General features: G+C 58.5%; 1 protein-coding gene across 1 annotated transcript; it reads right to left on the bottom strand.

Annotated features, from left to right (window-relative positions):
- Positions 1-207: 207 nt before the first annotated feature.
- CHLRE_19g750797v5 (uncharacterized protein) lies at positions 208-15,822 on the bottom strand. Its single transcript, XM_043072848.1, has 25 exons — positions 14,906-15,822; positions 13,894-14,606; positions 13,649-13,709; positions 12,970-13,071; positions 12,490-12,575; positions 12,210-12,363; positions 11,914-11,991; positions 11,044-11,321; positions 10,746-10,810; positions 10,381-10,601; positions 9,917-10,187; positions 9,100-9,743; positions 8,741-8,932; positions 8,343-8,421; positions 8,088-8,173; positions 7,575-7,684; positions 7,231-7,315; positions 6,155-7,102; positions 5,590-5,674; positions 4,385-5,316; positions 4,014-4,049; positions 3,692-3,762; positions 3,442-3,486; positions 2,991-3,171; positions 208-2,686 (listed from the first exon to the last, which is right to left on the bottom strand). Exons 1-25 carry the CDS (start codon positions 15,239-15,241, stop codon positions 2,621-2,623), a joined length of 5,925 nt encoding a protein of 1,974 aa, XP_042914224.1. The 5' UTR covers positions 15,242-15,822; the 3' UTR covers positions 208-2,620.
- Between the last annotated feature and the right edge of the window lie 1,325 nt (positions 15,823-17,147).

Consider the following 17,147-nt stretch of genomic DNA (forward strand, 5'->3'; position numbering starts at 1 on the left):
CAGCCAGCCTCGGCTGCACGCCCCTAGCGCTGAAGCCTCACCTCCGCACTCCCCTCAAGCGAACAATCCGCACAAAGGGCGAGCCATCGCGCTGCGGAGCGGGGAGGTTTCCACACACACACACACACACACACACACACACACATGACACACCCCTGCCGGCCCTGCGGCACGAGCCCTGCTGCCTGCGCTGGGGCCCCCAAAGCAAAGCCGTATTGCTTACACGCCACACACCGGCGTGCGTAGATAGTACTGGCGTGCGTGTTTGGCTGCCGCTTCATTGCTTGCACGCTAGCGCCAGAGCTCGTGTGCGCCTAGCTGGCTAGCTCACCCTTCATCTCCTTACTGGGCACCCCACGCCCCCCCTCCCCGCTTTCCAGGTCCCTTGCCTTGAAATACGCTGCAGGTTATTAGCGTAGTCCCATAGTGCGCAGCGTATAATATCGGGACGGAATATAACCTGCCCCTTACCCTACCTGCTGTTCCATTGCGCCCTCAGAACTCAGACTTCGAAGTGCCCTCTGCATGCATGGCACATGTGATTCTGTCTGACGTGCTTACTTGTGATGCTTACGTGCACACGCACTCCCCGCGCGTCCTGCATGTTCGCCACCAGCTCCATCCATCCTCTGTTTCCTGTTATATCGCCAGGCGCGGTATAAAAGTCAGATAGTTAGCTGTCAGATTACGCGACAGAGTGATTGATGTGTAGCGGCTCAGTAGAAGCCCGCTATACAACATTTCCCCTGCCTGCTACGCCCTTCTCTCGCCCCAGCCGTGACGACTACTATTGGTGGGCCCGAATGCGGCTGGCGGCCAACCCCTCTTTACTCATGCCTCCGAACATCTCAAGTAAACTTAGAACCTCATAACCTTCTGCGTCCCCAGGTGTGCAAGCCCAGCGGCAGCGGCGGGTGCGGATACAACTTATTGCCAGACAGACCGACTCATTTGATACCGTAGTGCTGACGTATCATCAATCGAACGCATGCACCGCAACAGGGGTGCACCTACCGCATTGCAAGCTTACATTTGCCATAGGCTGAGGTTTACCCTGTTAGTTGCACTGCGTGCTATGGCAAGGTGTGGTGCCGATGGCCATTCAGCCCAATGCACGCCCAGTCAACCACGCACTGCCACGCAGCCGCATGTCAAAATGCCGCCCGCAGGCGACCAAGCAAGCAACAGGATAAGCTGACTCTTTACACATCCGCAACTGCTGCCTGGCTGACCTGGCATGAGTGTTCATGAGGTCAACACAATACGGTACACGTCGGATGCCGTACCTACCTCGGTCGGGGATGCCAGGAATCTTCAGCAGCAGCACAACCCTGCTACCTACCTACCTAGCCGTCCCTACCAAGGACTTCATATCAACGAGCATGCATGACGAGCTAGCTATCTACTTCGACAGCAGCAGGCGGCAGTAAGCTACACGCACTAGATGAGCTCATGTGCATGTAACAATGTTTCTGCCGCCACCGGGAAGCTCTGTACGTAGCAGCGGTTGTAGCATGCGGTCTCAGCCTGTACGCAGACTATCACCAAACACCCAGACACATGTGATTAATGTGATCGATGCGATGTAGCGCGCGCCCAATTGCAAATCCTAAACACGTACGGATAGATTGACAAAGAAACCCCGCATGACGACCACACGTGATGACATGATAGAATTAGGACAGTGCGTAGCAGTCCTGACTCACGGCAGCACCACGCACGGCTGCCGTACTTGGCGGCTGGCACCACAGACCGAACAGGCCTGTACGTGGGATGGCATTTCTTATCTTGCCATACGTACACGGCATTATTCCCATACACATACCCCAGTAGAACCGGTAGGATACGTAGCGCAACATCATATCATCACTTATTACCTCGGTAGGTCCCATCCCTATATCTAGCATGCGGTCATCGATCACGTGCATTCATGTGCGGCTCCACATTCCGCGTTCCTTGGTATCAATCGTGCAAACGCATGTTTAAGCAAGCTGCGAAATACATGGCTGCCCAGTTCTCGTACATTTTCGTTCAATAGCGCATGCACCCCCATGGGGCCGAGTCTGTTGTACACGCAAAAGGCTGCGTTGATTGCATACCAGTACTTCCCTGTCTACATACAGGGCTGGCCACTCATCTGGATTAGCCATATACAATCACCCACACTACCTTGCGTCCACCAAATCAGTGCTCCCTGCTTGGAATGAAGGCCACCCACCACTGGAACGAACAGCCACTGATGACCGGCGAACCCGAATAATGAAGTACGGGCTGGCACGCACAGCACGTCACAAGGCGCATGCTGGATTCAATCCGCGCGCGCCATGCATGACGTGCCAATGCGCCATAACGTGCCTATGCGCCATGACGTGCCCATGCATGCGCCATGACGCCGCCATGACGCAACCATCCTACGGCATCCATCCCAGCAGCAGCATTCATGCCATTTTCCAAATAGCACATTATTGCAAGGATTCCCCACACAATGCCTGAAACACCGCGGGCAAAACATTATTGCCCGGACACAGGCATCCATCTGCCGCCCGCACAATGCCCAGAAGCAAGGCGAAAGACAGCGAGCGCTGCTGCTGTGCCAACTAACTGCGCAACGCTGCTTTTACTACATTACAACCTCCCGCCGCTCCGAATCCAGCAGCAGGGTGGCCAGCTCGTCGCCGGCTGTGTCCTGTCGCCCGCGGCATGTGTGCAGCATGGGCGCAGCAAAGTAAGCAAGACGTCATGCAAGCAAGTTCCGTCCGCCGGTGCATACAGGCAGTTCACACACGCCTGCCTCCCTGCTCACATGTACACGCACATGATACTAACTGCATGACATGCTACGACCGCTACGACCGCTGCTGATTGGTCTGTGGCCAGAAAAGCCTTATTGCTCTGTCGATCCATCCATCACCGAACGCACGCAGCACTACTGTGACCGTCGTCAAATCAAAGCAAGAAAGAAGCACACAGTTCCCGATCAATCAGCTCACCCGCAGGATTTCCTCAAGCTGCGCCCGCGCGCTCGAGGCCGTGGGTCGCGAGGCCGGCGCGGGGTCGAGGCACGCGAAGAGGAGTGACTGCGCCGGCGGCGGCAGCTCGGTGGACGTCAGAGCGCGCAGCACCGGCTCCACTGACACGAACGCGTAGCGCGGCAGGAAGTTCCGAATTTGCCTGCAGCCACGCACAGTCGGATGGGAAGGAAGAGGCGTGTGTAAGTAATAAGAAGCTGCTGAAGGGGTTGGGTGCTGTGCATGCATTCGGGATTGTCATGCACCGTTGTGCTGCCTGCTCTCTTGCTGCATGATGCGCGAGGCTGCATGATGCGCGAGGCTGCATGATGCGCGAGGCTGCATAACTAACACACCAGCAGGGCACCCAAGCTCGTAACCCGCCCCCATGCAAGCATGCAATACTGCTAGCTAGCTGTCACCACCCACTCACCCCATGCTGACGCCGTGCAGGAGCAGGAACAGCAGCACTCCGAAGCTGCACAAGCAACAGATAGATAGACAGCCCATCACGCAACGAGCGGTGTGTTGATGAGCGCACATTATTGCGCCATGCATGTGTGCTGCAGGTAGGTGCCTGTTACGTGCAAACGCTACATATGCACATATGCACTTCACGCTGCTGCCGCTGGTGTGTGTGTACGGGTCCGCACCTGCACCTGCATCTACTCTGGCCTACGTACCTGTATATGTCCGCGGCCGGCGAGACGCGGCCGGAGGACATGACCTCCGGAGCAGAGAAGAAGGGCGTCCCCTGCAACCAAACAAAATGGACGAGCACGCTAGGTTATTACAGGAGGGGGGCTCTGCATGTATGCATACCACCGGGTGATAAACAACCGGCAGCATGCGTGGCCGGGTCACTCTTTGCCCCGCGCGCATGCGTACATGTGCAGACGCCCTGCTGACTAGCTACCCATCCACCCATCCACCCAGATAGTGCTGGCACATGTATGCACACATGCTCATCCCGGACCACATGCTCATCCCGGACCACATGCTCACTTGCACCAAGTTGCTGACGTGGGTTGCGCCGTCGAGCTTCATTCATTCCATTGTGTTGAGCGAGCGAGGAGGGCCGACGTCCGTGGAACAGCGGGTAGGGTAGTGAGGCATCGTTTGGTTAGAGCACGTACGGTATGGTAGGGAGGCATCGATTGATTATTACAGTAGCAGATAAGGGGCATGATGATGGATAAAACTTCTGGAGTAGGATATCGCGCGACGAAAAACAAGCTATCTAAGAGCTTGTGCGCGCGTGCTAGCTGACGAGGCGGCACGGGTACCTGCTTGCGTCCTTGCTTGACTCCAACCTAACAAGTCTGGAATCGGGAATCTGCGCGCTTGCATGCCCTCCAAAACCAGTAATAACTCACATGCACCGCAAGGCCCATGTCTCCAATCTTGTAGGTGAAGCACAGCAGCGCCGCCGCCGCCTCCAGCGTCGCCATCTCAACAAGGCTTCGGCATCCCGCCGCCGCCGCTACCGGCCTAGCAGCAGCAGCAGAAGCAGAGGCAGCGGACGCGGCGGGTGCAGCGGCGCCGCCCGCTGCCGTGCTGCGGCTGCTGCTGCCGCCTGCAACAGCAAAGGGTGAACGCCGGGTGGGAGTGGAGCCCTGCTGCTGCTGGTGGGGTTGGCTGAGCCCCGCTGCCGCTGCCGTGCCGCTGCTGCTGGCGGCGGCAGAGCCCGCCTCCACACACCCTGCATCAAGGCCGCCAGCAGAGCTCAACAGCAGCTGCGCCACCATGAGGAAGCGCTGGTACCCGGCCTCACTGGTGGCCGCCGCTCCAGTGCCCACGGATCGTCCTCCCACTGAGACAACACTTCCCGCAGCCGTGGTCGCCGCCGTGCGATTGACGTCCGAGACCAGCATGCTGTAAGCCCGAGACAAAGTGGGCGGCAGCGTGCGCATGCGGCCCGCCGAACCCGCATACGGCGGCGGCAGCAGGGCGTCAACGCTGGATGGCGCCGGCTGCGTGTGAGTGCCGCCGCCGCCGCCATGTGTCCCGCCGCCGCCGCCGGCCCCGCCGGGGGCCGTGGGTGCCGCCGCCGCCGCCGCCCAAGCGTTAGCAGTGTATCCTGCTGGCCGCAGCGGCAAGTCGCGAGCCGGCGGCGGCGGTTCTGCTGCTAGCGGGCTGTTCGACAGTGGCGCTGCAGGCGCCAGAGCGCGCCTGTGGCATGCACCCGCCGCCCCTCTCCTGCTGCCAGCAGAGGTGCCGGCGGCGGCGTCTGCTGCTGTGGGCGGCGCCCACCCCAGCAGCTTCTGGCGCAGCACCGGCGTGGCAGCTTTCAGAAGCACGTTGTTGTCTGCACCATACATGTGTGCATCAAGGAAGGGGAAATAAAAGGGATGGATGGAATTTGCTGGTGGGCGTTGTGCATGTTGGTGCGGGCAGGGATGACGTATACATGGGGAGGAAGGGATAGGGAAAGGATCGTTGAATAAGCATGGACGGTATGCAACTGTGGTGGTTCTGCCGCCCTGGATACCTGCCCACTGTTTCGCGGTGCCTTATCCGGCGCATGCATTCACACATACACAATCTCCAGCAAGCAAGCAAAGCGCCCGCGCGCGCGCACCGTTTATGTCACCATGCACCACGCCCGCGGCGTGCAGGTACTCCAAACCGCGCGCCACGTCCCATGCCGCCAGCAGCGCCAGCGTCTGTGCTTGCCGGCGGGGGGGGGGTACATTCATGATTACGGTAGTTAAGGAAGTGGTAGACGGTAGACCATCTTGCGGAACATGCGGAGGGGGGGCGGGAATGACGGCAGATAGACAGATGCGGCGCGGTGCGTCACGCACGGCGGATACAGCAGCGTCCAAGGGCGTCACGTCAGGCAGGCAGAAACGCAACAAGGTGGCCTTGAACGCGCGTAGCCGTGCACACACATGCAGACCCTTGCTTTGCGCGCCCACTACGCCTAATCGGCTAAAAGGTTCAGGCGCATGCATGCGCGCAAACACGGGCCTGCCTGTGTAATCTAGATTTGTTTGCATGCGTGCGGCGTGCGCAACACACGCACCAGACACACCAGCCCTATTATTAACTATGCTCACATCTGCTGATCAGGTATGCAGGGCCCGCGCGCGCGCATACCCATCGTCACTCCCGTAATACGGCTGCTGGGTCTGATGACCTACCAGGTTGCCGCACCGCAGCGGCTCCCCAACAGCAGCGGAAAGCGCCGCGGCAGCGGGCGTGACTGCGGGTGGGTTCTGGACCGGCGGCGGCGGCGCGGGCTGCCAGGCGTTGCCTTGGTCCCCGGCTGCTGCCGCCCCGGCGGCTGTCTCGGCTGTCCCAGCCGCCACCGCTGCCGAGCTCATCATCAGTGCATCCACCGCCGTGTCGGGCGGCGCCGCCACACCCAGCAGCTCAGGCTGCCTCGCCACTGCTACTACTTGGTGCGGCACCCCAGCAGCACCCACGAGCCCCGCAATGCTACCGCCACTGTCACTCGTGGTCCTCGCCAGTCTGGCGGCCGCTGGTGCCGGCGCTGCCAGCGGCACCTCTGGTGCGGCGGCGGCGGCTGCCGCCGCCCCAGCTGCGGCCGCAGCCGCCTCCCCACCCATCCCCAGCGTGCGCTGCTGCTTGCTGCCATTGCCACCTACGACTAGGTCAGGCGTGTTTTGACGCTGCCACGGTGGCGGGTGCTGAGGCGGCTCTGACAGCTGCCCGGTTTTGTTTGCCGCCTGCTGCTGCTGCTGTTGTGCGAGACCCAACATGGCAGCGGCGGGCGGCAGCTGCAAACAGAAGGGCGAGGTCCATTCACTGCCAGTCAAGCTGGCTGCTGCTGCTGCTGGCATTATTTCCGGCGTGTCCACGCCGCCGCCGTCCTCCGCCTCAGAGCGGGCTGGAGATGGCGGCGGCGGTGAAAGATTCGGCTGGTGCTGTTGCTGCTGTTGCTGCTGCTGGGGCTCCCGTGCGACCCAGGAGCAGGCGTCACTGGAAGCAAGCCCACCAACAGATGCCTTTCTGATCGGGACGGCGCACGCAAGCGAAGACGCCGCGAAAGTGGCGGCAGTGCAGCTGTCTGGCGCAGAGAAGCAACCGGCCCGCAGCGCAGCTGCAAGCGAGCCGCCCTCACAGAACTGTGAGCATCAGAGCCATCCATGCGCAGGAGACGTGCGGTAAAAGCAGGTGTATTAGCGAGGCTTTAAAAGGCACGATATTACAGATTGACCGCGTTAGTGCCCTGCCCCCCATGCTCGACACTGACCTGCATGTAGATTCGGAGCCTCAGCCCGGCATTGCCGCTCTGCGGCGCCGTGCTGATTGGCATACGGTGCGCCTTTCGAGAAGCCCTGTGTGTGCGGCATTGGTATCTCATGTGTGTGTGTGTGTGTGTGTGTGTGTGTGTGTGTGTGTGTGTGTGTGTGTGTGTGTGTGTGTGTGTGTGTGTGTGTGTGTGTGTGTGTGTGTGTGTGTGTGTGTGTGTGTGAGTGTGTGTGTGTGTGAGTGTGTGTGTGTGTGTGTGTGTGTGTGTGTGTGTGTGTGTGTGTATCATGCATCACCGCGTACAGCATGCGCGCACATGCCCACGCACCCCAGCCTGCCGTTTACCCGTCATGCATCTCAATCTCGCGTCCGGAGGCGTCCACAGTGACTGAGCTGAACTCGTAGTCATAGGTGGGAACGATGCACGGATGCGATAACGTCATTGACAGCGCAACCTGCGTACAACACGGCACAAGAAACAAAGTAGATAGTGCCGTCGCGTTATAATTAGTTATTACCACCGCCAATTGTTACCAACTACCAAGCCAATCGACTGCAGCTAGCAGCATGCAAATGAATGGGCTGCGCGGATCATCGACTGTTGGTGCTCGTTGCGTTATTTGCAACAAACAAGCAGGGCGAGCAAGACCCGGCTGCGGCGGTTGGCGATTGGCTTGGCCCCCCAATAAAGGAGCGAAGAGCCCACCCAGCAGAGCCATACATTTATGTGCCGGCGTTACGGACCCCACGTATGGCTGGGCCGTGCAACAACGACAGAGGACGTGTGTACTTTGCACACGGACCGTGCAACAAAACTAACGGTGGCAGAAGGTAGAGCCTGGATGTTCGCTCACGCACCTCATTAGCCATCTTATCGCGTCCCTTGACATTAATGGGGTCGAAGTTCACGATTTTGATCGCCACAGGCAAATTGCGATATGTACCTGAATGCGTCCAAGCAAACGCCATGGATGTGACAGCGCAGATCCATGCGTGCAGCTACAAAATAGAAGGAAAGATGCTTGATTGATGAGTACATGGCGGGGTGGAACGGGAAGATTGACTGGCTTATTGATTGCTTGAGGCCATCATTGTAGCGCTTGACGCACCTACCTAGAAACACGGTGCCATAGGCACCCCTGCCAAGGAGGCGAGGCCCGCGAGACGAATGAGGTGATGCTGGCATTGCAGCCTGCACGAAACCAGAATCCAGCATCGAAACATAAGAGGCAAACACGCTCACAGTTAGTTACATGCTGCTGGTTGATGGAGGAACATGACCCTCATGCGCAGACGCACACCCACCCACCCACCCACACCCACCCACACCCACCCACACCCACCCACCCACATATGGCCTCCCCCCCCAAAAAAACACCCCTGCCCTTGCCTGCTTAGCCTGCTGGCATGTGGGTTCTGCCTCTTACCTCCCTCATGCGCACACGACCACACGCAGACGTATGCACATGCACATGCGTTCACACACGCACAGAGCGAGTGCACGCACGCACCTCACACTGCGCCTTGACAGAGCGGATTCGGCTGGCGACCAAATCCAGCGCGGTCTCAAGCTCATTGCGCCCAAAATAACCGTTCGCATCTTCCGACGCCGGCGGCATGGCCCCCACATTAATAACAGCCGTTTGAAGAGCCGCGTTGTTGGAGGCAGCAGGAAAAGGGCTGATCAGCAACCAGTCCGCTGACTGCAAGCTCGGGGCAAATTTGGAGCACGTGGGTGGGGCACAGGTCAGCAATCAACAACCACAACATAGCAGGCAGCGCTGCAGCGGCGGCATCTAAGCGCCTGCTATTAGGCAGCTGGCAAGCTAAACTGATGTGGCCTATATTATATTGCACGCACATTACTCACCTCGCTGATCCTGTTGAAGCTATCGGGTCCCAGCGTGAGGCGTGACATGTCCACCGCCGCGGCGGCGGCGGCGGCGGCGGCGGCGGCGGCGGCGGCGGCGGCGGCGACAGGTTTGTCATGGTCCACACGCGGCGCTGTAGATGGTAGTGGCGGCAGTGACGGCGCAGTTGACGCTCCAGCTACGGAAGCACTGCTGCTGTCCATAGGCCAGCTGCTGGGAAGGTCGCATGTGGGGTGAGAGGCAGTGCCGCGCGTGTCAAGCGTCAAACCCGATCCTTGTGTAACCATGAACGATGCAGCGGGACGGGCTTGGTTCTCGTTGCTATTACCACCGTCATTGATGACCGCGTTCTTGTTGTTGCAGCTGCTGTGCTGCGCGTGGCTACAGCAGTGCAGCTCGGAAGCGGCGGCGTTGGCTGGCGACGGCAATGACGCCATGTCGCCGCCGCCAGCGGCTTTCCCACGGCAGCGGCGGCGGTGCGCAATGACACACCACACCGCACTCGCCACCAGCAGCAGCGCAAGTGAACCGGCGACCGCTGCAACGGCAGCAATGACTGCCGTGGCGGACTCCATTTTGATGGCATCTGAAGATTGCGACTGCAGCAGGCTGTCCGCTAGCAGTCCATCGGCATATTGTAGCACTGCCGGCATTGATGGGGAATACAGCAGCACATGCATGCATGTCAGTTGATTGTTAACGGTCAGGCAGCTGAATCAATAGTAGCAGTATCAATTGAAGGGTGTATGTCTAGATAGGAACAATACGGTATACGACTTTTGCATGTTTGCAAGCAAGTTAGTTGTTACAACTTACATGCTTCCTCATCGCATGGAAGTGGCGATGATGAGGTGTTGCTCGACCCAAGGCCTTGCATGCTGCTGGGGGCCAACGTGACGTTCCTAAATGTCACAGCTCTGAAGCCGTTAGTGCGTGTGGCACTTCCAAGAGTACCCGACTTCACGAGGAGCGACCACGACATTGCGCTGCTGCTGCTTGCGACAGCTGCTGGCGCCGCAGCTGCAGCAGCCGCTGCGGATCCGCCCACAATCGTGCCGATGATGGCTCCGGGACGCACGCATGTTACCTGGATGCAAAGACATGCATTTATTGCATGCAGCACAGGATTAGGTAGATGCGCAATCTGTCAATATTTGGTGCATGCATTGCTTGTTCAGCAAGTCGCATGGGACCGTGCGTGTGAACAGTTTCCTTGGTGCGTTTCTCTATCTCAGCACAAATACACCACCCCCACACATGCATACAATGATGCCGCTTACCACTCCTTGGATGGAGAACGCTGATACTAACAAAGCGCTGATGGACGGCGGCAGCCCCGCGCTGGTATCATTGCCACCGCTGGTGCCGCCTTGTTGAGCGTACGTTGAAAGCTTACACGCTCGAGTCAGCAGTTCCTGATCTGCCGCCGCCCCGGTAGCCACAGGAGTAGTAGCACATGCTACGTCAGGGCAAGTAAAAGCCCCAATAGCTGCCAGCAGGCCTGCAACAAAAATTACCGCGAGCAATAATGGTGCGTTAAAGGGAAGGCACGCATCTTAGGCCCATCTATTATTGCCACTGCCGCATGCACGCGCGCGCGCCCATACATCACGCACGCAAATAACAAGCAACATGACTTGCATACCTGGCGTGATGTACACGTTGCTATCTTGCAAGTCCATGGCAGGGACTCCAAGTTGCATAGCACACCTGCAGCATCAGCAGGGGCAACAAATGTTGCTAGCTAGCTAGCTAGCTAGCCAGCGCGCATTCTGCTAATTCTGTATGACCACAGCAACCTAGCCAATGGCCACCAAATTCCTGGCAATTGCTGTTACGTATTGGATCTTGGTTCAATCGTGCATTAAAGCGGCAGCTATTCCTATCCAATCTGCTACAAATCAAACATATGCACTTAAGCCCTACTCATGGCTGCCACTGACCTGGTGCTCCACTGCAACAGCCCATGCGGCGTCGAAGGCATTTGCCGCATGCCCTGCTGGCCTAGTAGTTGAAGAGCGGCTGCGGACATCAGGATTTGCGGCATCATGCCGTGGCCAAGCCGTGCAACTAAGCGCGATATGGTGAGGGTCCCGGCGCTGCTGGTTGCGTTGCCGCTGCGCCATGCAAACGGAATGCTCATCACGTCCAGAGCAGTGTCTCCACTGGTGAGGGGTCCGATGAGCGATACATGCGAGCCGGCGCCGATGTCAGCGCCCACCTGCAGTCAACCGCCGTACGTTCATCACGCAATGCAAACATGACGTCACTGTGCGCCAAGCATACATGCTGATGAATGGGTGATGTTTGACCTTCCATACATAGTCCTGCTTGGCGATGGCGACTCATCAGGGGCAAGGAACCTACCGCAGTAGTGCAAGCAACAGGCATAGCATTGCATGACAACAGACATGAGTGATATGTCAAGAGGCATGGATGGGGTGAACCTGACCGCCCCCCCCCCCTCCTGCCGCTCGCGCCGCTTGGGGGCTCACCCCCAAAGTATACATGCGACTTGCTTTCCGGCATTCAAAGTCTGGTGCTCCCTACCTTACTTGATGTGCTGCCTCGCTCGTACCAAGCACCACGCCCTCCACGCCCGCAAACTAACCAGCTCCTCTCTCTTGTCAACAGCCCTCACACTAGCTAGCCATGCATGCATGAACCTTGCACGCTGTGGGTGTCCTGCTCGCTACCACCTACCGCGCCGCACCCTACCGCGCCGCACCCTGCCTGCTTCACACATACATCCATGCTTGGCCAGCTCTTCATTTCCCCTGTCAGCCATCCACTTCTCCCAGCCAGCCACGCACCTGTGGCCAGCTCGCCGCATCCAGCGTAATGTTAGATAGCAGGTACACAGCTCGAGATCCATTGCTGGGCGAAGACTCCTGCGAAGCATATCAAATTCAATACATGCACTTGTATCTATCTGCTGCACTCTGGATCTCATGGGAGTGATTTCGTGTACACTGCTGTCGTCCCATGCCAAGCACGGAGGAAGTATGCGTCGATTATTAGCTGCATACCTTCCTACATAAAACTGCTATCTTTCACGGAAGCGGGGCTTCTACAGAGCTGCAGTAATAATGCGCCATCCTATACTCACCTGTAGTGGCATTGCGACCAGGAGCTGTGACGCGTTCCGGGCCCACGTGATTGCAGCGGGCGACAGCAGCTCTGTGCCGGTCCCGGGTGGGCTGGGCACCAGCACCGGCGATCCCAGGCCAAACTCAGCGTCCGAGGCCGTGGTCAGTAGAGGCCTGGATGGGGCGCGCGCGTACATGTGTGTGTATGCGTGATTGTGTGAATGCGTCGACAGTAGTAGTTGCATAGACAGTATACGGCACCTTGAATCAAATTGAAGGATCACCCCGCCCGTAACTCACAAGGCAGTCATGGTCGAGTTGTAGGCGGTGCTGGCGCCCGTGTAATCCGCGAACATGACCATCGGGTAGCCCTCTATGTCTGGCACCTATAAATGCGCACACAGAGATCACAGCAGGCGAAGCATATTTAAACACAATCCAGGTAGTTTGATTGTTTGCAGCTGGGCGTGGTCATCAGTCGACAAGGATGAGGAGCGCAATTTGTCGCCGGTCCAAGAGGCCCGAGATCAACTTATCAACCCTGGTACAGCTAGCCTTGCCCACCGCCCACAGCCCCTTAGAAACACACACGGTAGCCACATGTCAAGTACACGGCTCGTAAGGACTCCAAGTAAGGGGACACCAACGCCCACCAAGGCGCGTGCATAAACCCGGGCACATGCAACTATGCCCGCGCAGGTAAGCCTCTACGTATGCATTTGCGGCATAAGGTGTGCATTTGTGTCGCGCAGACGATAGCAGACCGCTCAGCATGCTTACCAGCACTGGTGGCGTGTGTATTTGGGTGACCCACGCTGCAGACAATCGCTCAGCTGCCACAATAGAACTCAGCCGCGACGACCATGCGCTAAGATAGAGCATCTGCACGCAGCAGCCACAAATAATAAATTGCATGGTATGTGTGGGAGTGGCGTACCCATATAGCGGTAACGGCGCCTTCCACAGGCATCATATGACAGCTTTTACGGTTCCACTGCTATGATATGGCAGGGCAAGGCATTGCGTGGAATGTACCGGCAGCAAGGCGGCGGGTGGAACAAGGTTCGTCTTTGCTTTGCTTCACATCGGACACGCAATAAATATCGATGTTGCTTGACTTCACGGCTGGTGTCATAACTGGTGACGCTTGCGCCTTGGTTAGTGCGTGCGCTGTGCGTGTGTCCTGCGGCCTAGACGTTTCCCGGCACTCCTGTGCCTAGGCTTGTGGCATTGAGGCACAGCGGTGGGGCTCTGGCGGGTTGAGGCTTGGCTAGGACTCACTGTGCGCGGAGTCGCACGGACTTTGCCCGCGGGAGGGTTTGCAGCAAAGTCGGGGTTGGTGGAGTCAAGTTGGGCCCTGATAGCATGTGATGGCTCAGCGTCTTCGGGTGCTGGGACTGTCCCCTCTGTAACATCCGCATTCATAAATGGTGGGTGTTTATCAAGCACGCGTACCCACCTCAGCCGCCGACAGCACCAGCGTGCACCGAAACGTGTACATTTGGATGCGCGCGCCCACTCTGCAGCATACAATCAATGAGTTTGCAGCAGCAGCAACTTTTTTACAACATGCGATGTGTTTATGGCGGCGGCAAACCTTTTGTAGTACAGACTAGCGTGTAGTATTGCGTGCACCCAACAATTTCAAGCAACGGTATGTGTTCATGGTGCGTGATCGATCGTGCGTTGCATGCACTAACGTACCGGCGGTCCAGTCCAGCGTAGTGCGCCTGCGTCAATACCAGCCCCGCCGGCCAGGAACTGAGGGGGCCGCTGGGGAGGTTGACAAGGTGCAAATCCGACACCACTAACACAGGCTGTTGCTGCTTCTGCTGCTGCTGCCATGCGGCGGCGGCGGCGGCGGCTGCACTACTAGCCGTGCCGCCTAGTCCGGCGGTACCAAACCCTGCTGCGCCCGCAGCAAGGGCCGCCTCCGTCCAGTTGGCCAATCCGAACGCATTCCGGCGTTTTCCCAGATTAAGCTCCGTGCCACTGCTGCTGGCGCCCGGAATGGCGGCATGCGCGCCTGCTACTGCATCACTGGAGTTGCCAGCAGCCGCTGCCAGCAGGCCGCCGGCGGAGGCAGGTGACAAGCCCACAATGGTCGTGTTGCGGTAGATGGACACCAGCGGCCTCAGGTCATCTGGGGCCGGGTCCAGGCGCTGCGGTGAGGGGCTGGTAGGCAGGCTGATGTTGGCTGCCACGGTGACCAGAACGCGCGTCGCGACGAGCTGCAGGCTGGCAAGGCTCGCGAGCAGCTCGTGACCCGTGGCCACCGCGGCTGTCGCGCAGGGCGCGATGCCGCCATTAGCTTCCAGCAGCTTCGCCCAGTCCGCCGGCTCGCACACAATGCTTATGCGTCGCGCAGAGGAGACGGGGCCTTCCAAGCGGGGGAGGAACACGGCGCCCGGCCGCACCTGCAGTGGATGGAGTGGCCGCCGCAAGTTGTGCGGTTTCCATGAGTCAACATGGCGTGGATTAAGGGACCCGACGGGGTGAAGGCTTTAGTCCCCATTAGCCTCCTGCTACCGAGAGCATGCATGGTGAGCGCTAGGCTCTAGCTAGGTGGGCGCCGGTTTACCCGCCGGTTTCCCCCGCCGTGTTTAGGGGTGCCGGCCTCCTGGCCGCAAGTAGTACGAGTGACCCCACACCAGTATTACTGATGTGGATGTGACGCTGCCGTCTGAAGCTTTGCTTAGCATACTGACTTGCCTACCTCAAGGCCGGCCAGTGGCCAATAGCTCGACGGCCGAAAGGTGCACTCGAGCGCTGCAAACTCCCAAAGGTCGGAGCACGTGGTCCGCAGCAGTAAGTCACTCAGAAGCGGTTTAGTTTGTGGCTCCCACTGTATAAGACGTAGCTTGGCTGGCAGCCACTGGAAGACATCGCGACTGGAGGAAGCCGCAACCGCGACCGCAATCGTCAGGTTGACGCTGCAGTTTGCGAGTAGCCAGAGCTGCTCCTGTTGCTGCCACGCATTGCAGGCAGACGTCTCCGCTGTTATGGTCTGTATCGTCTGCGCCAGCAGAGATGCTGCCAGCAACGACGACATTATAAGCGCCGCTTGCAAAAGGTGCATCCCCCTCCTCCGGCATACTGTTGTGCGCATTGCAAACAAAGAGCGCAGTCACTACGCTAGCATGAGTTCAAGCCTCGCTTTGGTTCGGCGGGAAGCGCGCTTCTGGCCGTTTCCGGCGCCTTAAGCTATGGCTGCGTGACATTGCCTTTTGCAATCAAATCAAGCCGCGTGTATAAACTATCTGTTTTGTTAAAATCCGACAATTAGCCTCAAAGCGGAATTGGAACAGTCATGTGCGCAGAGGCATCCTGCTCGGCCATGCCGGTGGTGGCGCTGCCTTGTCACAACTTCATACATGTTGATAACATCCATTAACCCTGTCTGGTTCCTGGTGCCCATATCACCCTCCGTGACACCCCCTGTGCAGCAGCTTTGTTGATGTGTAGCAGCTTTGCAAGGGTGTTTTGCTGTGGTTGTACTGGCGGAGTACTCGCTGAGAATTGTAAGCATTGTAAAGCACTTGGCAAACACTTCGCTCCCCCACTCGTCGGTTCAAATTCAAGGTGCTCGCAACAACGTTTAAAGCGAGGTCAAAACCTCAGCTTTGAATTAAATGCTAAGATACTCAGTTCCGTGTCTCTTTCGTGCCAAGAACTGTGGTGCGGTGCGGTCAGCTGACATGGAGGGGACCAGCGCGGGACGCAGGACAAGCATCAATTACCCAGTCATAGTGCAGCAGATGTGAGAGCGAGAAGGAGTGCGCTGGCGGCATGACAGGTGGTGTGTGAGGATGCGGACAGGCAAGGCGGGCAGGAATGGGGACCTCGAGAAGCCGGCATGCTGCCGGCACGCTACTCGCGCTACTCTGGACCTACGGAGTAATGGGTCAGGGAGAAGAATCAAAGTACGAAATTGATACTGCTGTATATTTGCGGCTGGGATTCTTCGGACCCCCTGTTACGAAACCTTTCCGGCCCTCCCCGCCCACCCACCCTCACCCACCACGCTATTGATATCAACTACAATCGTAACGTGACGCTGGTCATCTTCCTGCAGGTGCGGTGCGGCTCTGCATCGCGAGCGAGTGTGGCGTTGTGGTGTGTCTGTGTGGTGCTATCGCCTGGCCGGGCGCCCGGAGCGTGAGGAATGCGCATCAGCAAACTTCCAGCCAGCCAGCAACTTGTCGGTACAGTAACTCCGGCGTTCGACCAGCCATGCACTCCTGCTCTGCCGCTGCAAACTGTTTGCTGTCTGCTTGGGGTACGGGCGTCAGCTGCACCCTAAGGGGCCTCGCCAACCTGCCTGAACCCTGTCCCATCACACACCTCACCCACCACGCTCACCCACCCACCACGCTCAGCCACCCCACCCCACACACACACACCGTAAACCGTCGCTTTGCTGCATCGCATACACTGTCTTTGCGCAACGTTTTCCTTGTGCTCTTTAACACACGACCCTGCCGTACACCCCTTAACCCCCATCCGTCTTCGTTTAAAGTGGTGTCATTGCACTTCTCGCAACGGGCGCTGTCCCATCTACCGGAGTGCCATGCCGACTTTGCCCGGACCGAAACCCCCATCATCTAATCATATGCCCGACCGGTAGCGCGGTGCACAATCAATGCTAATCGTTGTGTTCACGATCTAAGCCCCTCGGGAGGAGGGGGCGGACACCCGCATGCGACCAGGGGAATGCATCAATGGCATTGGAGCTCTTGACGAGTGTTGCGGAACTAATGCGTACGTAGACCAGAGCGGAAGGCGGAGTGGGCTTGCAGGCGGCACGCTGGCTCTGGCTGGTGCAAGGTCCACCAGTCTATAAACAGTGCGTTTGGGATGTGGTGCTTATGGCGGTGCTGTCCGCCAGGATGGCCGGGTGCGGCTGCGCGGGATGTCACGCGCTAGCTGCGTCGGCCCAATGAGGAACGGCGGAGGAG

This window comes from Chlamydomonas reinhardtii (genome assembly GCF_000002595.2).
Source record: "Chlamydomonas reinhardtii strain CC-503 cw92 mt+ unplaced genomic scaffold scaffold_19, whole genome shotgun sequence".
Taxonomy (NCBI): Eukaryota; Viridiplantae; Chlorophyta; class Chlorophyceae; order Chlamydomonadales; family Chlamydomonadaceae; genus Chlamydomonas; species Chlamydomonas reinhardtii.